At 37.2% G+C, this 25,290-nt stretch overlaps 2 protein-coding genes across 2 annotated transcripts; one reads left to right on the top strand and one right to left on the bottom strand.

Annotated features, from left to right (window-relative positions):
* Window positions 1-102: 102 nt before the first annotated feature.
* On the top strand, window positions 103-1,957 carry LOC125240211 (ADP-ribosylation factor-like protein 6-interacting protein 4). The gene is given in 4 exon segments (XM_048148038.1): window positions 103-373; window positions 376-459; window positions 732-837; window positions 1,211-1,957. Coding segments are annotated over 4 exon segments (498 nt in total). The 5' UTR covers window positions 103-195; the 3' UTR covers window positions 1,341-1,957.
* A 2,605-nt stretch (window positions 1,958-4,562) lies between these two features.
* On the bottom strand, window positions 4,563-25,245 carry LOC125241573 (thioredoxin domain-containing protein 5 homolog). Its single transcript, XM_048150123.1, has 8 exons — window positions 24,902-25,245; window positions 24,122-24,258; window positions 22,717-22,835; window positions 22,076-22,216; window positions 8,862-9,017; window positions 8,139-8,329; window positions 6,946-7,072; window positions 4,563-5,124 (listed from the first exon to the last, which is right to left on the bottom strand). Exons 1-8 carry the CDS (start codon window positions 25,063-25,065, stop codon window positions 4,978-4,980), a joined length of 1,182 nt encoding a protein of 393 aa, XP_048006080.1. The 5' UTR covers window positions 25,066-25,245; the 3' UTR covers window positions 4,563-4,977.
* Between the last annotated feature and the right edge of the window lie 45 nt (window positions 25,246-25,290).

Below are 25,290 nucleotides of genomic sequence, written 5' to 3'. Positions count from 1 at the left end.
TACCGTTTTTCCGTCACTTTGCAAAGCAAAATCGAAACGAAACTTCAAATGTCAGTGTCAACTGTCAAAATAGTGAATGGTGTTTGACATTGACAATTTGGTTTTCAATTTTCTTTCAGTTCATTGAGGCCAATATATTTTCAGAAAAGAGCGTGATAATATAAATTAGCTATCAGGATACTAATATAGTAAATCATGGGAAAAGAGAAGTCCAAAAAACGTCGTCGATCCTCTTCGTCCAGTTCTAGTTCCAGCAGTTCAGATTCTTCACGAGAGCGAGAGAAAAAGAAACTTCGCAAGTTAAAAAAGAAATTGAAGAAGGAGCAAAAGAAAACCGAGAAGATTCTCAAAAAGAAGTTAAAGGAAGAAAAGAAAAAATGAAGAAGAAACAGCGGAGCGAAAGCCGGAGCCGGGAAACGTCGGCCAGTAAGCAAGATGCGGCAGCTGATATACCGATCGGTAATTTTTACTAATATATTTAGTTTTTAGCTAAGTTAATGAACTTATAGCGATTGTAAGGCCTTTTTTATCATAAATATTTATGCAAGAGAACTCTATGGGTGCTTATGCTTATACTTGGTATGTTAGTTTTGAAATCTCATAGCTTCAAATTACAAGTTTAGGGAAAAAAATATTTTTATTGTAATATTGATAATTCACAATATCTAATTATAGTTGTTGTGTTGTTATTATTATTATTATAGTTGTTCTAATTTGTTTCGTAATTCCAGAGTTAATGGAGAAGTCCAAAGCAATGGCACCAATGACAAAAGAGGAATGGGAACAGAAGCAAAGTGTTGTGCGCCGGGTGCTGGATGAGGAGTCGGGCCGATACAGGTTATCCTATCATTCCTATTTAATGAAACTATACTTTTTATACCTGACAGCAATGAGACTGGTCATATCACAAATCATGGGGGCTACAGTTTACCCGCTGACTCTTTGGGGGACCCAGTTAAAAATGTAAATTATGCTTTTATTCATTTTGGCTTAATTAAAGACTTAAGTGTTGATATTTGATATATTAGGTTAATTCCTTAAATATTATTTCTGGCAACCACTTTTAAAAGTTTATCAAATCTGCATTGATTAATAAATAAGAATAAGAATAACATTAATCTTACTAGAGCCAGTGTAAGGTTCCTAGTCAAATCTAGTTGCATATTAACAGATGATATATTGCTGTCTCTCAGTTGTGTCCTGTTTTCAGGTTAATAAAAGGTGACGGTGAGGTGTTAGAGGAGATTGTGTCCCGAGACCGCCACCGGCAGATCAACCGCCAGGCCACCCAGGCAGACGGGGCTTTCTTCCAAGCTAACACAGTTGACCGGAAGATTTAACTATCTCCCTCTTCTTCTTCTTAATCAATCTTTTTCAACTACTGAAAAACGTTTTTGACAAATTATGGTACAACATTAAACATTAAGTTCTGTTTTGCAATATCACCACAGTTGTGAGGGGTAGCCAAAAAATTAATAGTAGAATCTTTGAGCAATCACAATTTCTGTGGTGTGATATTTTTGAGTCATAGATTTATTTATAAGGACATAGTATAATTAAGTATTTGGGGATGTTAATGATAAGAACACAATCATATAAAGGGTTGGGTGTGGTGTGGAGAAAATAAGAGGAAGTCTTGCAGCAAAATTGGGGATTCTCTTGTTATTAAACTACTTACTAGATAGGTAAAATAAGGACATGTCACTTCAGGCTATGGAAGCTATTACAATATATGTACTATAATTATATTTCACTGCAGTGAAATGCAGTATTAACTGCAACTCATTATTTATTCAACTTAGCAGGTAGGTATTTCCTGTAATGTTGTTCCTGTTACCTTTTCCAATTATATTCCTATGTAACATTGTTAAAAACACTAAGACATTCCATAAGCACTCTTCTAACGTTGAAATATCCTGCTGTTCACTTGGTTTTAAATAAAGCTTTGAAAATTCGAGTACTTTTTGCTATTACCCAACTGTATTGGACAGTTCTGAAACTTAACAAATAAATTTTTTTTTTTTTTTTTTCAGTAGCCTACCTAGTGTCCCACTGCTGGGCAAAGGCCTCCCCCCTAGATTTCCAATCCTCCCGATTAAGTGCAGCATCCGTCCAGTTGTTAAGAAAGGAGTCCAGGTCATCCCGCCATCTCTTTCCGGGCCGACCCCTCGGGCGTTTTCGTTTTGGCACCCACTCCGTAGCTAGCTTAGCCCACCGCTGTGGATGCATACGCCGTACATGGCCTGCCCAGTCCCACTTCAACCTGGCGGTTTTGACCCCAACGTCGACAATGCCTGTCTTGGCGCGCAACGTAGTGTTTCGGACCCGATCAATCCTTTTCACCCCAAGCATGTTGCGCTCCATGGCTAAAGAGCCATGGAGCGGAACATGCTTGGGGTGAAAAATAATAATAATAATAAATAATAATAAAGATGAAGTTACCAGGATCTGGAATCAGGAAAAAGTATACATTGTCCCTATAGTCCTCTCAACTACTGGTGTTATCCCTAAATATCTCCATCACAGTCTGAAACTGGTTGACCTGAAACCAAATACTTACATACAATTACAGAAAGCATCTATACTCAATACTTGCAGAATCGTACGTAAGTTTCTGCAAGGAGAAGAAGAAAGATTTAATTAAACCTGATTACCCCGTATCATCTACTTGGCCTCGGCCCGTAGGTGATATTAATTACCAGCTTAGGCTGAGAAAGAGAAATCTTAAAAAGAAAATAATAATAATAATTTATTTGTTGCCAAAGGGCAACAAATAAATTATTATTATTATTATTTGTAAAGCAGGCAGGCAGTTGTAGTAACTGATAAAGCCTGTATCCAGTTGTCGGTAGAGGTTTCAGGTGTTATGTGGAATTAGCACTGTGCTTGTCTAACTTATTCTTTTTTTTTTTTTTTTTTTTTATACTACGTCGGTGGCAAACAAGCATACGGTCCGCCTGATGGAAAGCGGTCACCGTAACCTATGAACGCATGCAACGCAAACAGTGTCACATGCGCGTTGCCACCCCATTAGAAACTTGTACATTCCCTTTTGCTGTGTTAAGTACACAGCAAAAAGGAGTGTACAAGTTCCAAGGAGGGTTCGGGTTGCCGACGACTCTAAAGGACAATATACGGAACAAGTTAGTTCCGTAAGTCCTCCCGTCATCAGCACACCGCACCCTCGTTGAGCTCTGGCAGCCTTACTCACCGGCAGGAACACAACACTATGAGTAGGGTCTAGTGCTATTTGGCTGCGGTCTTCTGTAAGGCGGAGGTACTACCCCAGTTGAGCTCTGCTCTAGATTCGAGCGAGACGATATCCGCTGTGCTGTGCCCTACCATTATTCTTGAATTCGTTTACACTTTGGGCCGATATTACATCCTCCGGGAGCTGATTCCAAGCTTTTACCACTTTATTACTAAAGAAATGTCTATGAGGATTGTTGTATGACCTGCGAGAGACCAGTTTATACTGATGACCTCTCAGACGGGTGTTGTTATTACGTTCTAGCATTTTATGAAAATCTTTGAGGTCATAATGTTGGGTTAGTATTTTGTATGTCTCGATCAGGTCTCCACGCTCTCTACGCTCCTTCAGGCTTGTAAGCTTTAGGAACTCCAATCTTTCCTCATAGGACATTTTTTTAAGTTTCTTCGGTATTTAAAATAATACCGAAAAAACTTAATTATTCGAAATAATACTAATAATGCACCTCATGCTACAATGGGAACTGGAAATTGAAATAAAATCGATTTTGATGAAATAATTTAATATATCACTTACATGTCTCACTATTTTAAAACAATTAATGGGTAAAAAGGAGCGTCCAGGTGGCCAATCCCACGAAAGATCTTTGCGCATTTACGGGATTGGCTAATAGGCTACTAGACCCTTATCGAATTCGGCACAATAAATGATTGTCTTCTGTAGTATTTGACATAAAAAAACCAATATTTATAGATTTTGGGCATTAAAAGTGTATGATGACTACGAATTTTCGATTAAAAATGTGCGTAATTTTTATTTTATTTTGGCCACCCGAAAACGCTGTCAGCGATGTAGTGACGTCATCGAATTCGAACTTACTTCATGTCAAAACAATCACTGTCATAATGAACTTTATGCCTTATACTTAAAAGTCAGAAAATGTTGTTTTCGAATATAATGACCTGATGCACAGATAATCTATAGATTAACACGACTGTGTTGTTTTCGCCTGATTACGTAAAAGTATACTTTAAAAATATTTTTTGCTGTTTTTAGGTCATAATAAAATATGGTAATATTTTATTTCGGTTAATTGGACTTGGACTCTTGTACTTAATCATATAAGACAGACTTTAAAAAAGGGTCAAGTAGCCTATTGTTACGCGCTAAATCTATACACTCCTTTACCCCTCTAGTCTCACGGCCCAGCCACGACATTGGTCTAAGCGCGACAGCGGTGAGCGGCAGCCATACGTGCGAATGAAAAGTCCCATCGCTGTGTCTCGCTCCAATATATGGCCGCCGCTCACCGCTGTCGCGCTTAGACCAATGTCGTGGCTGAGCCGTCAAGGTTGCAATATCGTGTCGGTTAAATAGAGACCAGCAATTTCATGGACTGATGAACGTTATATCGCCTTGGTGATTTAATATGAAACTTCTTATTCAATATAATTTTTGCAATCGCTAATTTTTTGAAAGCCACTTGGTTGAATTGAACTTTACGGAACGCCTTGCAGTCCCTATTGCATTGTCGAAGCTAACATTTGTAACCATCGTTGTGTCCTTCGACTCCGACGGCTGTCACAGCCGACTGTTCATCAAAATGTTAACAGTGACAGACAATTTAGTGCAACCACCCTCAACCTCAGACACGATATTGCACGCTTGCGCTTTAATACAAAATTGCAGATATAGACATCGTCTAAGGCCGGCTCCCAAGTCATGTTACGACAAATCAATGTGGAATAGTTTATAGTTGTGGTTAGCTACAGCTCGTCCTTGGGCGGCGGGTCGCCGGGCGCGGCGAGGTGCTCCGTGACCAGCCCCACGAGGCTCTCGAGCGGCCGCGCGCCGTGCTCCACGTGCGCTATCTTCTTGTGTTTGTACAGGATCAGTGTGGGCAGACCGTTTATCTACAACAGACAATTTCAACTACCAGCATTTTCTATAAGATGATTTTCCATAGAGATTTCAGCAAAATCCGTCTTTTACAATAGTAGGTATACTCTAGAGATGGGCCGAATATATTCGGTATTCGGCATATTCGGCAAGTTTTTCAATGTTCGTATTCGGCCGAATAGTTCTGTTATATTGCCGAATATTTACCAAATAAAACAAAGTAAATAAATAACGTAAGTTATTTCGTAATTCATCGGATAATGACATCCTGTTTCAGCATTCTAAGGAACCACCAAAGGGAGTTAAAAATGCGTTAAAATAAAAGTACTTACCTACAATAATTAATTAATTATCTCAAAAAGTAAAATTACGTGGCTTAAGATACAAAAACCAAATATGCACCAAATTATAGGAACATTAAGAGCCTTACTACCCATTACTAACCAATTATTGAAAAGTTTTTAACTCTCTCTGAGGCCGAGAGGTCTCAACTTTAAGGAGCAGAGGTCTCAACTTTAAGGAGCATTTAAATAACCTAGCCGCAAAACTGAAGACCTGTAACAGCATCGTTCAAAAGCTAACTGGGACCACCTGGGGCGCTAATGCAGCTACGCTCCGAACGACAGCGCTTGCCCTTGTATACTCCTCAGCCGAATATTGCTCACCAGCGTGGTTAAATTAGCACCCACACCTCCACAGTCGATACCCAGCTCAACCACACGATGCGGCTTATTAGCGGCTGCCTTAAACCAACGCCCACACACTGGCTGCCGGCACTCAGCCATATCCCACCGCCAAGCATCCAACGCGAAAAGTGCCTCGATCGAGAAATCTCGAAGATCCGCACGAACACATGCTTGCCTATTCACGAGGACCTCAACGCGCTCAAGACCCTCAGGCTTAAATCTTGCAAACCCCCAGCATTAAAATGCCATTTGCTCGACCCACAAACTAACACATTACAGGCGTGGACAGCAGAATGGGACTCGAGGTCTATGCCTACAGACCTTTTTGAGTTACAAGCTGGGATCCGGCCAGTGGGATTTGAGGAACCTCGACGACTTTGGTGTCGGTTGAATAGGATAAGGACAGGCGTCGGTAACTGCGCATCGCTGTGGTGTAAATGGGGGTGGCGCGAGTCATCGGAATGCCAATGTGGCGACCCGGATCAGATAGTACACTACATTGTCTTTGAGTGTCCCATCACCAAATTTAGCGGAGAATTGACAGATCTTAAGACCTTGTCGACGACTGCAATCGAGTATCTGCAGTCTGACTTTTTAAACATTTAAAAGTAGAGAAACAGTATATGCCATACGATAAATAAAATAAACTCTAAGCCAGGATTCAAAATATGGTGGAACCGAATATTCAGCCGAATGTTCGGTTCGGTAACAGCTGAACCGAATGTTCGGCCGAATATTCGTATTCGGCAAAGTCCGTATTCGGCCCATCTCTAGTATACTCCATTTCAAATACGAAGGCCTTATTAGTATATGAATCTTAACAAAAAGGCTTATAATGTTTGCCTTTTGTTATCTAATTAGGAGCACTTTTAATTGGCACGCAACGATGCAAACTAAAGAAAGAAGAAAGAGTGAAAAAGTCGGGCCTTCATATTGAAATAGAGAATAAGAGAACTTTAGTAATATTTTAATTTCTTTTGCAAATGTTTGCGTCCAAGAAGAAAAATTAGTAAATGAGTGCAGTTGCTTAGAGCGTATTAAAGGGATTATTAAATCTATCCTTTTGTCGGCCACTTTTTTCTGAGAGGGAAATATTTTTGTTTGGCCGTCATTGCAGGCAGCTGTCCCTTTACAGAGGGGTTATCATACCATCTCCGTCTCGCAGATGGGCTTGGAGCGCACGCAGTCGACGTCGGCGATGAGCACGCGGCTCTCGTTCTGGAAGCGCTCGCCCAGCTTCAGCCACAAGGGGCTGAGTTGCATACAATGCGCGCACCTGCGTCACACGCACACACACACAAGATTACAGCAGCTGTACAGACATACTGAGTAAACAGTTACATAGTACAAACTATAGTTCCTTCGATACCCTCCCGCCTGGTAGGTATAAGGGCCCCCTTTCACTAGGAGTCTCGCGAGCGTCGGCGTCGGGCCAATAGGCTACTTGACCCTTTTTCACAGTATGTCTTATATTATTAATTACTGTCTAATTAAACGAAAAAAAATAGTACCATATTTTATTACGACTTAAAAACCCGCAAAAAAATTATTTAAAGTTTACTTTTACGTGGTCAGGCAAAAACAACATCAGCCATATTAATCTATAGAATATCTATGACATGACGTCAGTATATTTAGAAAAAATATTTCACATTGTCACACCCGTCAACGACTATGAATTTTAATACAATAGAGATGCTTCTATGGAGATCAGATTACTACCTCTAATTTCCATAGTTGATCTGAATTATGTGACGTCACTCCATTGGCCAACACCGTTTTCGGAGTCCATAATTTTAAAAAAAACATACACACATCTTTAATTAAAAATACGCAGTCATCACGCACTTTTAATGCCCGCAAGCTATAAATATTGATTTCTTAAGTCAAATACTACAGAAAACAATAACTTGATGTGCTAAATTCGATACGAGTCTAGTAGCCTATTGTATAGCAAAGCCTTCGTGAGAAGGGGCCTTAAGAGGCCTCGCGCGCGTTTCCGTTTCTGAGGCAGTTTCGGGTTGCGCCTCACCGTGCGGTCGAGGCGGTTATTCATTGTCGTTTCCACGTACAAGTGTCTTTAATTCGTGGGATACAAAAAGAAGTGCATGTAAGGGTTATTACTTCGTAAAATTTCGAACGGCAGCGGCGAGCGGCACCATGCGTGCGAATGAAAAGTCCCATCGCTGTGTCTCGCTTCAATGTATGGCCGCCGCTCGCCGCTGTCGCGCTTAGACCAATGTCGTGGCTGAGCCGTTAATCTTCTAATTATGTAGAGACAGTCCATCTACTTCAATATTTTATCTCAGTTTTAGTCTTTGTAAAAATGCCCAATAACTCACCAAGGAGCGAAGTAGTTAACAAACACCAGGTCTTTCTCCATGAAGATCTCAAAGGTCTCCTCAGAGATGCGCGCGACGGGCAAGGCTTTCTTCTTCTTCATGAACTTCTCGGGGTCGTGGTTCTCGGCTAGTAGCATCTTCTCCACGTAGGCCTTTAGGTCTTCCAGCGTCTCGGCATTGGCCACTCCCATCTAGGAAAATGTATTAGATTTTAGATTTTGCTAGCGCCTGGATTTACCGTCTTTGCAAATGTTGCGCTAAGATGTGTCTCTGTTTACGTTATTTAGCCTTTGGATAATAAAAACATAGTACAATTTGGGTAATCAATATGAAAGAGTCTTTGGTTCAATCAAGTGTAAAGTACATTTGCAGAGATATATTAGTTAACTGACTCACCTGCAAACAAGTTTCTGTGCATGAGAGTGAAGCCAGGGGTGCGAGCTATCTCTGTAGGTTATTGTACATTTGGTTTATAGTCATGTGGCACGAGCACACCTTATGTCCTCTTATGTACAGTTGTACATACTATACGGCCATGCACAATCCACAGCAGGTAGGAGTAATGTAGAAGGTAGTGCACGTGAGCTCATTGTCCATGTCACTTTGCCGATCGTGTATCTCGTAGGTACTCGTCGTGCACGTACTATCTACCCAACTCCGACCACACTAGAGTCACGTAGATTGAGAACACCTGTCTTCTCTTGAACAGTTCAGTATACTCACGATCCGGCCATGCACGATCCACAGCAGGTAGGGGTACTGCTTAATATCGAAGGTAGCGCATGTGAGTTCGTTATCCATGCAGTTCACTTTGCCGATCTGTATGTACTCGTTATGCGCGTACTGTGCACCTAACTCCGCCCAAACTGGAGCCAATCTCTGAGAAAGTAAAGAATACCTGATTGTGTAGTCTTAAAAAACTATAGTGATAATGACATACATAGATGGCGCTGTATTGTGTCAACTTTAAGAGGGGGTCGTACGAAATCCTCGAAAAGTGCATTCGGCGTTTAACAAATGCTGCTCACATTTCTAAATTAAATGAAATAAAATAAATGGAGTTATTATCTTAAAGAGTGTGTCTACAACTTTTGACTATTCAGAATCTCTAATTATTAAAGGTATAATAAATAAACACACGCAAAGTTGACCTAAAATGAGAAAAACGTATGTCGCCGTTTAGTAAACTTTGTTAAAAAAATTCAATACTTTAGTTATAACATTAAGTGATTCTAAAAGCCAGATAAATGGACTAGAAGTTTTGAGGTTTTTTATATTTTTCCTCTCAAAGGCAACAAAGAAATTTTACCTTAAATTTCATTGCTGTCAGAATTCTCCTTTCGATTAGATGCCGTGAGCGGCTCATCGGAGGCAGACGTGTCGCCGGTCGCTCCGCGTTGACAATTAAATTTGACAAATATTTTGACAGAAAATGGTGTACGTACACGAAAAACCATACCAGTGTAAAACTGTGCTCAAAATAAATAGGGTAAATCAAATATGTCAGATGGAGATCCAATCTCATTTAAAATTTAAAGGTGCATGGCTTGTGCATAAAAAATAAATAAAAATATATCACATTATTAAAGAAAATAACGAACACAACCGAATGAGTATAAATGATTTCATTCTAGTTCGGTTAAATTGAAAAAAGTTTCATGTTTTGTTTTACTCATTGGAATACATTTTCATTACGCTGGTATTAACAGTACGTCATTTTAAAAATATATATGACAGTACCTACGTCAAATTTTGTCAACCAAACTTCACAGGTTGTATGTAAACAATTACAATTTAATTTATTCATACATATTCAGATACGTATTAATCGATTCTTACTTAGAATAGAAAAAGGGGAATGCGAGCGGGTATAGGTATAGTGCTTCTGGTTCAAATTTAATTGTGTATATAAAAAAATGACTCAATTTCATTAAAGATTTACTTTGTGCATACCGCGAACACGTAACCGTAAGTTGAAAACAATAATAATTATAAATCACCTAAATACATCGTTGTTTACAAAGCGCTTGTTTTGAATGGCACTTCTCCACTCAACTAGCCAAAATATTCATGGAAAACCAGCTGGTGACCAGCATAAATGACTATGAACAGCCGTGCAAAAATATCTGATTTTTTATAGGGGGCCATAAGTATATGACGACATGTTCCCGGCAAAAATTTGTGATGCTCCGTGACCGGCAAAAACATCGTCTCTCTTTCTAGCGTCTCGCGAGCGTATAGCGTCGGGCCAACTGTATGGAAAAAGACGCCGCGTCAGCGCGACCATACAGTTGGCCCGACGCTACGATCGCAAGACGGTAGATGTGGGAGGGTCCTTATCCGCATACATATCTGATCGGGTCGCTTAAAAATATTTGATTCTTTATAAAAACCTAAATTACACTCTCACCCGCATAAATATCTATCCATTGTTAAAGCAAATATATATCTTACGGGCTAGAAATCATTAATATGTAATTAAAGTGCAATAATAAACCCTACCTGGTTGCCTTACAGCCGTTAATTGTATGAGGTGATTTGACAGTTCACAAAAACGGTATAGACTTGTGTCATTGGATATGTCTGTCTCATCTGTTCTTAAATTATGACAAGTAAACTTATTGCAAATCTAGTATCAGAAGCCTTTATAGGTACAAGCTTTTATTCAACTTGCCTTGTTAGTTATGTTAGTTTGAGTCAAAACGTAGAAGCTAAATTTGACCCACTTTCCGGTTTCCAATTGAGCTGAAATTTTGCACACATATGTAAATCAAGTGACAATGCAATATTATGGTATCATGGAGCTAATCTGATGATGGAGCAGAAAGGTGATCATAGGAACTCTGTTATGAAACGTCGTATCCCCATTGAGTCAGGGGTTTTTAGAAATGTCTCGGAGAGCAATAAATATTTTTTTTGCAAAAAAAACATTATAAATTGGGAGGTGTAATTTTTTATTATCTCTTACATAGCATTAAGAAGAAAAACCGACCAAGAGCGCGTCAGTGTAGGGTTCCGTAGTTTCCGACATTTTACATAATGACAATTTAATAAATACCGCAATTTGGGGTGAAAAGGGTTCCGGGGGTATATAATGTTATTATATTTCTTGACATATACTTTCTATTTTCCGCAATCAAAGTAGGAAAATAATATATTATGTTTTTTTTATTATTATTATTATTGGTATTTAGGACAACAGCCGTAAATATTCAACTTACATAGGTATTTTTACATAGTCTTAGGCCAATAACAGTTATCTGTTGAGTGAAAAGTATTATACACAATATGTTACTAAAAAAAAAAATGTGTGAATATTTAAAATTACAGTGAAAATGTGCAAGCCACACATTTTTATTTACAGTTTCATGTCTGTCAAAGTTGACGTTCAAATTTATTGGATTTTTACTCATTTTAATCGTTCATTATCCTTTTGAATGTGTATACACTTCTAAAGTTTATGTATAACAGAAAATCATATGACATATTTTCATTTTTATAATGGTTTTCATGAAGAAAGCGATGCAACTGTGTTGGGGAATTTTTACGGGATGAATAAATATCCGCGGCCTGAGGGGTGAATGGGATCAGGAATGGGGGGAATCGGGTCGCAAGTAGGTTTACGAAGGGGCTGATTAGGGTCGGAAGAGGGGTGAATTGGGATGTGTGGTCAATGCTTGTCACATTGTATAAAATATATATAACTTACCTAAAGTGGTATTTTTATGAATGACCTCTCTGTATATGGACGCAATTTATACGTCAATGTATTGCTTCGTAGTTAGACTAGATACAAGAAATTAACACTTAGAAATGTTAATCACACTTCTGTCTACCTCCACGTTTCTACTTAACTCCGCAAAAATCACCCATGGTTGCTATAATATAGACGGATTACTTTAAAATAAAAATCATAAGTATGAAACTATACAACTAGGGAAGAAGTAAAATTATTTTATTGAATCATTTTTGATTTGTTCTTTTTCAAGTTTATATAAATAATAAATTTTCAATTCGCTCAAAGGTTGGAAGAGATCCCTTATAGGGATAAGTTCGCCTTTGTACATCATAACTTTACTGTATTTTTATGTCCTAACTTGTCTTATGTACAATAAAGTGTTCACATACATACATACATATATTGAAATAGATATCATACACGAAAGAAAAAACGACAAGGCCCACGGTGGCTGAGCCGGGAATCGAACCCGGGTCTTCAGCTTACGCAGCTAACGTTATTACCACTAGGCCACCAGGCCAGGTTAAAAAAACCGGCCAAATGAGAATCTATTTTCGCACAATTGTTAAACTAAATTATTTTTACTAGCTTAAGGGATCATCCACATATTACGTCACACCAAATTTCAGGTTTTTGGACCCCTCCCCCCCTCCTATGTCACGCTTTTTTGTATCCCTTTAACAGGGATTGTCACATTTAGTATGACCCCCCCCTCCCCCTTACACTGTGACGTAATATATGGATGACGCCCTACCTCCAAAATACCAAATAAAATTGGGCTACATAGTACATCGTTTTCTGAAGATTTTGGGTTCATGGGGTCGGAACGGGTATACCTAACGTAATTTATGGTGAATAGGGCCAAAACCGACTTTTGAACGTCGATAGCAGTTTTTTTATATGTGCTAATTTTTTATACAAAAAATCTTCCGGCAGTGTGAACCTCGGTTTGTCTTTGAAAATATGTCGTTTTATTTAGTAATTTTCGCTCACCCTAACGTTGGAGTGAATAGGGTCGGGAAGGGGGTGAATAGGGAAAAGGGTTGACTCTTTCGGATTGCGAACAAAATATGACCTGTCACGAGCGTATTATATTAATTTTACCAAAAAATAAGGATTTAATATGTTATGAGTGGTCGGTAATGAAATCTACACATATTATGATAACCCTTAACCAACCTTTATAGTTAGATGGTGCTCTGACGCGGTGAATAAGTAAGTATGGTCGTGGGCAGTGCGGATAACGTGTCAAAATATAAGCATAGTTTGTTGCTATTTTTCATGTTTAAATAAACTTCTAAACTAACGTAGTGGGTATTAAAGTAAAAGGTTCACAGTGAATATTAGGTTGCCAGAAATGTGTTCAGCTATACCATTGTATTGAATTTTGTATCATAAAGTCAAACTAGGTATTTACTACTAATGATTTACTCTGTGGGGTGTCTTTGATCACTTGCATGGGGTAACATTTACCATAATGACACATAGTTAATTATTGTCTGATTTTGTCACGGTACTTGTTGAGGCTGATAATTTGATCGCTTCTTGTGATAAATATTGAAATAATTGCAAATAAAGTTGGTTTTTCGAAGATGTTAATTTTTATTCTTGATCAAAGTAACCCCAAAATAGTGTTAAAGAGTTGTAATATTTGACTGCAAACCATTTTTTTTTATCTTTTCTTGACATAAAATACTTTTGTAAGGGATTACATTCAATTATCATTAAAAAAATATATAGTGTATCAAAGTAACCCCAATGTCAGTTTATGTTTGATCACATCGTTTTTTTTCTGCGTACATTATTTTATTTATTTATTCCTTATTGCACATAAAAAAATAAGTACAAATGGTGGACATAATGCCTTAAGGCATTCTCTACCAGTCAACCACTGGGTTAAAAAGAAACATTTCATACGTGCAGGCATCGTGAAAGAAAACAATAATCCTGATATCACTTATTTTGTTACCTTTTTAGATTTTTAGCAGGAAAAGACTAAAAAAGTTGATGGTCCCATTTTTTTTCTTCCTTAGTTACGTTACGTTGACCAATTTTGGAATTTATACTTCTCTAACTCCTACATTTAATGGGTAAAAATACCCATTAAATGTAGAAGCTAGAAAAGTTTAAATTCCCAAATTGGTCAATGTAACCCCAGTTTACGGTAGACACCGTCAACCTATTCTAATAATTCTCTTTTTATTTGAAAGAAAATTCGTTACGATAATATGCATATAAAATATGCAATCTAAGATAAAAAATACTTTTCATATAGTTACAAACTTAGTTCAGATTTTTTTTGTACAACTTTTAAAAATTGTTCTACCTATCAAGTTCAAAATAATTTTCCTAGAAAGTCTTTTTTCTACTCCCGAACTACATATTATTCGTCATTTACAGGGTCGTGCATAGATCTTTAAAACCCTACATAAAAGTCTATTCCCCAAAGCCAGTGTCCGCCGGCTTTCCGCGCATGCGCGTGATAGATAATGTGTTATTAGGCAGGTGATAGAAAAATGTTAAAGATAAAAAAGTATTAAATTAAAGTTAAATACGTTAAAATAACTAAAGTGAAGGTAATTAAACTAATCATTGTATTGCAACATTTCCAAGAATATTTAGGGAAATCTATTTCAGTGCTTATGCTGTTAGGTAGAAAGGTAGGTAATCGATTTGAAATAAAAAGAAAAGTAATTGAGAAAATAAAAACATTTATTCATATTTACTTACATTTATTTTGTCACTTCCAAGATTATAAATCCAGAATACCACGTAGTAAATTAGGTCACTATTTTAATGTACCAAAAATCAATGTATTAATTTTATAGATAAACCAAAATTCCAAAGTAGCCAAAGTAGGACACGAAGGTGCGGAGTTTAGCCTTTAAGACTTGTATTGTCAGCTAGGGTCAGAGCAAGAAATGTCCCCTCCACCGGTGGACAACCCCTTTTTATGCTAAACTCCCCACCTTCATCGAACCAACTTGATCATTACAACTTCCGGTTTTAAATATTCACTTGATCGTTACAACTTCCGGTTTTAAATATTCATGTAATTTACTTAAAACTACTTATTTTACAGTTAGAATTGCAGAAAAGTCATTTTAGATTTATCTCAATACTATTTATAACATTACGTCACAAAATCATATGCGAAATCCAAATAAACAGAGTATGTTTCCGGCTATCAACATTCTATTAAATTAAGTTTATGATATTTTATCTAACACGGCCATTCTGCAGATACTTCGTTCTCGAAGTATCAACAAATAGTACTGAACATGCACAATATTTTTAAAAGTAAATGTATGTACACACATGTGCACACACATGTATACACACAAATATATATGTATGTAAGTACACATATGTACACACATACACACACACATGGTAAGTATTATTGTTTCATAATCAATCCTTCACATGTAATTCATAATCGTAAATAATTATACTTCATCACACTGTGTACGGCCATCACCCGCTGTCGGTGAAGCTTAATCACCCGCGACAGTGATGCCGGGCACCAGCCAAAATAATAATCTTAATAGTCACTTTTTAATCATATAACAATTCATAAATACAACCATCATCAATAATACTTTAATATCATATTTCATTAATTAAAACGTATACATATAATAATTAATCATCATCGATAATAATTGAATATCATATTTCATTATTTAAAACGTATTCTTCAAATTCACCAGGCCATAGCCGCAGCTTATCTTTAGCTACGGTTATGTTCCTTAAATAGCCAATACCTCTTAATGAATACCTGTCATTATCCTCTATGTTTATTATTTCGTAAGGACCTTTATATTTAGCACTTAACTTATTATGTCGCCTATGGTCCTGACTAACATAAACAGTATCTCCCACATTATACTGAATATTGTCCCTGCGAGTTGAATCAAAACGTTCCTTTGAATTTTTAGCTACAATTTTCAAACGCTGCTGTGCTAATAACCTGTCAGCCCTGACGTCTATTATTTCATCGTTATCGTGTAATACCTCATCTAATCGAGCCTGCACAGTAGGGATGTTAGAGTTTCTGCCAACAAGTAACCGTATTGGTGAAAATCCTGTAGATTTTTGGACTGTAGTGTTCAAAGAAAGTTGGACTTTACTTAAAACGCTCGGCCAATCTGACACGTCAACGCAAGTGGTACTTAGCATGTTAGTTATTGTAGCCACATAACGCTCAACCTGCCCATTTCCACGAGGGGTTCCCGTGGAAATCAAATGATGCCTTACTTGCCATTCTTCGAATAATTCTCGAATTGGCCGGGAATTAAAATTGGTGCCTCGGTCAGTTACGATTAAAGAAGGTGTTCCGAACATAATAACAGAATCACGAACTTTATTAACTAGTTCGTGAGCACCCATTGTTTTAAGCGGCTTCAAAATACAATATTTAGTGAACCCATCAATTATTATTAGCAAATATTTGTAGCCATTGCTAGATAAAGGGAATGGCCCAGTGCAATCTAAGTGAACTGTATGAAAGGGTATGGGAGTTTTATCTATCGGATGTAGCATTCCTTGTTTTGGTCCACAATGACTTTTCTTTTCGACACAAATCCGACAGTGATCTATATATTTTTTTACAAATTTAGATATACCCGGAAACCAAAAGTACTCAAATATTTTTTGAAGGGTTTTTTCGGAACCAACGTGGCAATTGTCATCATGGAACAATCGAAGAATGCTCAACCTACTTCCTTTGGGTACATACAATTTCGGCGCAGACGTGGGGTCGGCTTTGTAATATAAAATATTATTTTGAACCATATACTGATTGTTATCTAAATCACCCGAACGTACTCTTTCGATTAAAGCCTGAGTCTCTAAATCCTGATCTTGCGCAGTCTCTAACCAAGAACGAGGCGAGTTAATGAGATTAATAGACTCAATTCTTGTAGTGTCAGACTTTTCGTTTGAAGTATGGGAAATAGCAGCTGACTTTTCATTTGATTCTGGGTTTCGACTAAAATAGTCTACATGACTAACGTACTGGCCTTTCCTGTACTCAACTTGAAACGAAAAGTCCTGCATGTAGCTCCACCATCGCGCCACTCGTGGTGATATGTCTCTCTTATTAAACGTTGATTTTATTGCGTTACAATCGGTAATTATTTTAAATTCTAACCCCAAAAGGTAAACGCGAAAGTGTTTCAATGCATTATATATAGCCAGAGTTTCCAACTCGTAGGAATGGTATCGTGATTCACAGGGGCTCGTTCGTTTACTGAAATAGGCTATAACTTTATTTATTCCGTTATGTTTTTGTAGAAGTACCGCGCCATAACCTATTGAACTAGCATCGGTGTGCAATTCCGTCGGTAGTTCGGGATTAAATATTGTTAGTAAAGGTTCTTTTGTCAAATGGTCAATTACATAATCACGAGCCACCTGTTGTTCTGATCCCCATTCCCACGTTCGGTCATTCTGTAGTAGTTTAGTTATACAAGCCGTTCGATGCGCAAACTCCGGAATAAAGCGTCTAAAATAACTTGCAAGGCCCATAAATTGCCTAACCTGTTTTATGTTTGTTGGGATAGGTGAATTAACTAAAGCAGATATCTTTTTTTGACTCGGCTTAACGCCTTGTTGTGATATGGTTCTGCCAAGATATTCGATACTAGTTTCAAAAAATTTACATTTTTTTATATTGATGGTAAAACCTGCATCACTCAAGGCATTAAGTGTTTGGTCTAAATAATCAAGTCCTTCCGAAATAGTAGTAAAGGGTATTAAAAGGTCGTCTATGTACACCAAGAGAAATTTTAAGTCTTTAATTGCTTTAGTTATGGCTTTTTGAAAAACTGAGGGTCCGTTGCAGATTCCGAAAGGCATTTTTAAAAATTCATATTGATTGTCGCTAGTAACAAACGAGGTATATTTTGTTGCCTCCGGCGCCACAGGTATTTGGTAAAAACCGTTTTTCATATCAATTGATATAAAGTATTTTGCTTTCCCTAGACGATCGATCTGGTCTTCGATGAGGGGAAGAGGGTACCGTTCCTTTTCTATTATTTGGTTCAAAGATCTATAGTCAACACATAATCTATCGCTACCGTCAGCTTTTTTTACCAATAACACAGGGCTCGCAAACTCAGAATCACTTTCTCGTATGATATTTTTACGTAGTAACTCATTGACAATATTTTGCACCTTCTCCTCTCAATCGGAGCCATTCGATAAGGTCGATAATGAATTATTTTATCACTTTTTAATCTAATATTTAGTTGCCCCGTTTTTACTGTGCTCATGTAATCATCTGTTGGAAAAATAGAAGGATATTTTTTAAAAATATCAACTACCCTACTCTGTAAAGATTTTTCCAAGTGTTCTAGACGCAATAAGAGATCATTTATTTTGGAATTATCTTCAATTAAGCAAATTTGGGGCTGTATCTCATTACTACTAGTTCGTACTAAAACACTGCCAGTTGAATCTGTTACGATAGCTACGTCACCATTCTCTACCGCATCCCGTCCGATTAAACAGTCATAATGAAGATCATCATCCTTAACGATATTTAGTTTCAGTTCAAAGCAAACTTCACGTGTCCGAATTATCGCTTTTGTAGTAGCAAACACGTGAAGTTTACCATTGCCCACACCGTCATAATATAAAGAACAAGGTAAGAAGGAACACCCAAGACGTTTTGCCACAGAATCTTTAATAACACTACAATCAGCTCCAGAGTCCAATAATGATTCAACAATAGTATCATTTATACAAATTTTTGTTATTTTCTTGTCTAGTCATTTTGGTTCAGATTCAGCGCAATTCACGTTTTTGGATTGCTGTTGAGAACGCTGGAAACATCTATCGGGAGAATGACCCATTTTTTTGCAAACTGTACAAGCCACACGATGAAAACATTTATCGAACGAGTGACCAACCTTGTTACAGAAAGAACAAGTAGTCTTCGTGCTTTGAATGTTTTCACTCGGCAATTCTTTATTATTGGACTGAGGAATATTTTTAGGGCAGCGGTTCATCAGGTGTCCATTCTTTCCACAAAGAAAACAACTTTTTTCCTCCTTGCGCAATTCATTATTTGATTTAAAGCGTTTGAAATTATTTGTATTTGTCGATTGTGAAACGCTTTCTACATGTCTTTTTTTTGATACCTTCTCATAAGAGGAAAGTAATGTTATCAAATCTTGAGTTGAACCTACCGCACTATTTAAACTCGATATTCTCACATTCACCTCGCTTATACCCCCACATACTAGTTCTATTAGTTGAGATTCCGTAAAAGCTACTTTTGTGTTACGTAGCAATCTGATCTTTTCCCTAGCGTATTCACAATAGGTATCGGCTAAATCAGAAGTATACGTGACAGCTTTAGATAATCTTTCAGACAAATTCTTTTTTCAGGATATAAATCTATAATGTCTTTACGCAAAACTTCCCAAGACCGCTCGGTCTCCGGCTCCCAAGTCTCGAACCATAATAAAGCAGAGCCCCTGAGGGCCTTACCGGCTTTGGCTGCTTGCTGGATGCTGCTCCATTTCATTTCGGCACCAAGCTTCTCGATTGATCTGCACCATGCCTCAGCTCCGTTGTCGTTCTTCTCGGGGTCGAATAACGGCAGTGCGACATCATCATGCCGCTGATTGGATGTCACTGCGTCGCGAATCGCTTTCACGAGGGACTCCAAAATTGGGGTCTGCTCCATGGCTTGTGAACATAAAACAAAAAAAAAGTATTAGGGGCGTGGTCTTGTTTTTTTTTTAACGATCCAACTTCTGATGATAGATAATGTGTTATTAGGCAGGTGATAGAAAAATGTTAAAGATAAAAAAGTATTAAATTAAAGTTAAATACGTTAAAATAACTAAAGTGAAGGTAATTAAACTAATCATTGTATTGCAACATTTCCAAGAATATTTAGGGAAATCTATTTCAGTGCTTATGCTGTTAGGTAGAAAGGTAGGTAATCGATTTGAAATAAAAAGAAAAGTAATTGAGAAAATAAAAACATTTATTCATATTTACTTACATTTATTTTGTCACTTCCAAGATTATAAATCCAGAATACCACGTAGTAAATTAGGTCACTATTTTAATGTACCAAAAATCAATGTATTAATTTTATAGATAAACCAAAATTCCAAAGTAGCCAAAGTAGGACACGAAGGTGCGGAGTTTAGCCTTTAAGACTTGTATTGTCAGCTAGGGTCAGAGCAAGAAATGTCCCCTCCACCGGTGGACAACCCCTTTTTATGCTAAACTCCCCACCTTCATCGAACCAACTTGATCATTACAACTTCCGGTTTTAAATATTCACTTGATCGTTACAACTTCCGGTTTTAAATATTCATGTAATTTACTTAAAACTACTTATTTTACAGTTAGAATTGCAGAAAAGTCATTTTAGATTTATCTCAATACTATTTATAACATTACGTCACAAAATCATATGCGAAATCCAAATAAACAGAGTATGTTTCCGGCTATCAACATTCTATTAAATTAAGTTTATGATATTTTATCTAACACGCGCAGTATCGAAAAAACTGAAAACGCATTGTTTGGCTCTGTAACCATGGCAACGCCTTATAATGATACGGCACGCGTGCGCGGGAAGGCTTTGGGCAGCTGAGCTGACAGTGCAAACCTTTGCGTCAAAATACAGGAAACAGTGTGAATTTCACGAAAGTTATTCAAGAAACCTATTAAAAACTAAGTGCATGGTCGTAAAAAAAGTATTGTATGCAACGGTGTTTAACTGAGTCAAAAAATACTCGTGGCGTCTTAATAACAATTTTCGGCTTCGCCTCAAATTGTTACCCACGCCACTCGTCTTTTTTGATCTCCTTTAAACGCCTGTTGCATAAAATACTATTTAAAGTTCTGCTTTTGTGATTTTTTCATATTTGAGAAAACAGCCCTTATGGCCTGAAATACGGCATACGGCAGTGATATTGACATTGACATATGCTTTTTCGTATTTTGATGGTATTTTGACTGCACTGTATTTTTTGCCATGCTAATTTGAACCTTATCTCTGAGCGATGTTTTTTAATTTTCAGTTACATCACAGATGTGTATGATATGTGTACATCTAGGTATTTAGCCATTTAAAAGAAACTACAAGGGGCTTTACAGACGTAGCGACTGCAACTGGTACAGGGCCCAAGCCATAATTTAAACTTATATTGTGATTTTTATATGTATTTGTGGTTTATTTAATACTAAGTATGAGTTTCAACATTTTCAACTCAAGGAACTGAAATTAAGAGAAGGGACTCGGAAATTGGGTAAGATCAAGAGTCTGATGCAGATGGCGATAGCAGTATTGGATAAGATAAGATATGCGTCGATATTCCCTGTCTTTCTTTGTGTCTCTGACATGACTGCTGCTGTACTCTATTCATTAGGTTTTTATTTTATACACATACTTTATTTTTGTATCAAAATAAATGATAAATTGATAAAAAACCTAACGACCAAAAAGAATAAAGTACCTATCTGTTAGTCTTTAATACACCCCGCATATACGTAATGCACAGCACAGGCCTCCGAAGACCGGCAGGGCAATCATGGTAGCGCGATAAATGGTATAACATCGGGCCGTCCCTATCGCACTTACAAATAGTGTGATAGGGCTGATGTTTTATCATTTATCACGCGACCATAATAATTGTCTGCCTGGAGGTATCGGCCTTTAGCCCTTCACACACGTCTTTGAATAATGTTTGCGGGGATAGGCAGGCTGACGATTTTTAATCTAAGTATAGAAAAGTAACGCAAAATGTAGTGCAAAGTAATTTGAAATACACCTAGATAAACAATCAATTGAATAAGGAACGTTATCTACATATTTAGGTAAATTAAATTCACATGAGACATGAACAGAGAAGGAAAGCTAGATGATGCGTATTTTTTCTCTGTCTTCTTGTATGCTACCTTTTTTACAGTTTTAATTTCTCAAAGGAGGTCAGTAGTTGACTACAAACTCAAAATAACACTCTTGAAAAAAATTAAGGGTCACTGACCTTTCACCAGGGGCGGCTCACTCCGCGATTCTATCGCCGCGCTACAAGTACATGCCGGCGTTAAACAATTACTCATGGAACACTACACTCTCATAAAAGTTATCTCATTATTTTCATTTTGGAAGACAAATTTCTTCAATTGTGTATTACAATATTTATTTTCAATTCTATTTTACCTGGCAAGCTTGGCACCATGGCGCATAGAACATAATGAAGTGCTGCCCTTTGGCGACAAACTTTTCGATATTGTGATCGGTAAGATGCGCCATGCCACTGTAGAATGTGACTTCACTGCTCTGGGTTTTCTTGGCATCACCCTAAAACAATAAGGAGGAGTATTTGTAAAAAACCTTATATTTTTGGATTTATAACATATTATGTTGTTTAATCCCTGCCCCTTTACCTGCCCTGCACAACTTCCCTTGTCGCGCGCGAGTCCAAGTACATACATCAGCGCGCGTATGGACTCGCGCGCGTTGTGCTAGAGGGGCTGGTGCTTAGATTGATCCCATCTTGCTAATGATTAAAAAATTGAAAAATTTGAAATGAAAAGTGAAATCTTGATTCTTGCGAGTACATAGGGTTAACCATTTTTTTTACAACTTGAAATAGAAAAATTTAAACCATGCAAATTATATAATTACATTTTTTATCATTCATATTCAACATGAGGATACAACTCAAAATTAGCGTGATTTTGACACTCCAGCATGTGAACAAAATAGATTTTTTTTTATCAGGTCAAAAATAAAGATTTTTTTCATAATAACTACTGATACGATAAAATCCTTTTTTATATAATGATGATGGTACCTACCTCAGTTTTAGAGTTGAAGACCTCGCTGAGGAAGAGAGTGAGGGAGGGCAGGTCCCGCGTGCCCTTGTACTCCACCGGCAGGAAGGAGTTCTTGTGGTAGTACAGTAGTGTTGGGTAGCCTGTACAATGTTCATGGTGTTTGTTTTATTTACTTAAAACAATATGGTCAAAATTTTAAACAGTTAAACAATAGAGTGGAAATCGATGGAGGAGGCCTTCACACAAAAAGGGTCTAATGCACCAGCATAATTAAATAAAAATGAATGTGAAAAAAATTTAACACTTGCAATTAGAATAAAAGGCTTTTTTATTTATTTTATTTATTTAAACAATAGAGAAGGACTAAGGAGATCTTGGCACCATATCAATATCTTTAAAAAAGAGAGAGGTTTACAAAGAAAAAGTGTAAAGCATAATGCCTTCATTATATTGTCATCCTTTTGTTTTATTAATCATTAATTTATTAGCTTTGCCTATAGAATTAAGTAAAAAAGTAAAAAGTAAAGTAAAATTTATTTCCAAAATAAGTCATTTTGTTAGTCACACATTTAGTGGATCACACTAGGCAGAGCCTGTCCCGTGACTCCATGGTTTTTACATTATTTTGAAAGACTATTATTATTTATGGGGCTACAAATTTTACATTTGTACACCAGTAGGCCTAGCACATGATGGCCGCGGGAGTATGTCGCCGCGAGATAGACTACCCGTCCTTATGTCATTAATACAGTTAGAAGAAGACGTGGCATCTATCTCGCGGCGACATACTCCCGCGGCCATCATGTGATAGGCCTACAGACTCATTATCATGAGTTGCATTGAAGAGATACAAAAACAATGGAAGGGTACTCTTTTTGAAATTGATTAGCCAGAATGATAGGACCAAGTACCAACCACCACAATAGTAGGTAATTAATGTAATCATAAATATTCAAATATTAATGTGCAGATTTAAATTAGTATTACAAGGGCATTAGTGTGACAAGCAGGAGAAATGGAGCCAAATCATAACAAATTGGTACCCTAGAGGTTGTACTAGGGGCCAGAAAAAACCCCGAATGAGATGGGAGGACGAACTGAAGCTTACATTGGGCTCGAAGTGGAGAAGAGTGGCCCAGGATAGACGTCAATGGAAAGAGCTAGAGGAGGCCTTTGCCAAGCGGCACACTGAACTAAGAGACATTCTCTAATTCAGAAAAAAAGGGGCTTAATAGATAGATAGATAGATTACAAGAGCCACTTGCACATTCCAGGCCATTATTCCATATCTAAGCCACAGTTAACCCTTTATACAGAACAGCCAAACTCTGGATTTAGTATACAGTACAACCTTGTTAAATGGTTAGTTTTTGGTCATGGAGCTGCAAGATCCTTGTGAGGCAGTGCCGGACTAGTGATCACTTACCAGTAATGCCATTGTCTTGGCACAATGCCGCATGTCTTGTGCAGTCCACCTGAGCGATGGCAAATTTGGACTCCTTAGTATTCACCAGCTCTGCCAACTCTGCCCACATTGGATGGAAGTCAGTGCAGTGTCGACACCTATAACATCATAATAAACAGAATATTAATATATGTATACATTTGTTATTGATGCACTTGAAGCATAAGGACTCTTCTATGAAACAAAAAAAAAACAATGTATTAAGGACTACATCGTCACTACTTTAAAAAAAACTTATCTTCGTCTGTCAATGAAAAGAAAATTGTAGTAAGTATGAATGGAATGCATATAGACTTACTGCGTTTTAACTTTGAGGAGCAGCGTGAGATATGAGATTTTTTTAGAGTAGTGACGATATTTTCACCTATTCAGCATAGTAAGCAAAAAGGAAAAACAACAAGGTTATATTTCCCATGTAAGGATGACAAAAATCTACAAATTAATATACACACAGATTTGGGCTGCAATAACAACAGGAGTGGAGCACAGGCAGAGAGCATAATACTGTCTTATTCTTACAGGAACTAATGAGTATAGTTTTTTAATTCCACTGTAACTTATACATTCAAAGTATAATCTTAAATTAAAGAATTAAAAATTGATTTCTATGCATATTTGTTCTATACTATTCGATATTTGTTTTTGACTATCAACTGCATCAAAGACAAATATGAATTAGCATTCGAATACCGCGATAAGACTTTTAGAACGCCATTCAGTTACCTCTAGTAATCTACTTACCAAGGTGCGTAAAACATAATAAAGTTTCCATCCATATCTTCAATCTGCCTCTGGAAGCTTTCGGGATCGTATTCATATACCGTGCCATCTTCAGGTGCTACGAAATTAGGAACTATCACTAAACAGACTACAAGTAAAGAAGCGAAGTTTTTAAGCCGCAACATATTTTTTATTACGATGTTAATTAACGATTAATTAATGGATATTAGACAAAACTACATTTTTACTTCACACATAGATTGATAGTATTCGATTGAACTATATAATTAAATTAAATATGTCTATTTATAAATGTACACATTGCACTCATTCATTGGCAGAGAAGAGAACCGAGTCAAGTCAACCGAGTTCTCAGATTCAGATTGACATTATTTGACAAGTCAAGTTCG

Source organism: Leguminivora glycinivorella, chromosome 2 (genome assembly GCF_023078275.1).
Source record: "Leguminivora glycinivorella isolate SPB_JAAS2020 chromosome 2, LegGlyc_1.1, whole genome shotgun sequence".
NCBI classification, from domain to species: domain Eukaryota; kingdom Metazoa; phylum Arthropoda; class Insecta; order Lepidoptera; family Tortricidae; genus Leguminivora; species Leguminivora glycinivorella.
This window is presented reverse-complemented; position numbering and strand designations above follow the sequence as displayed.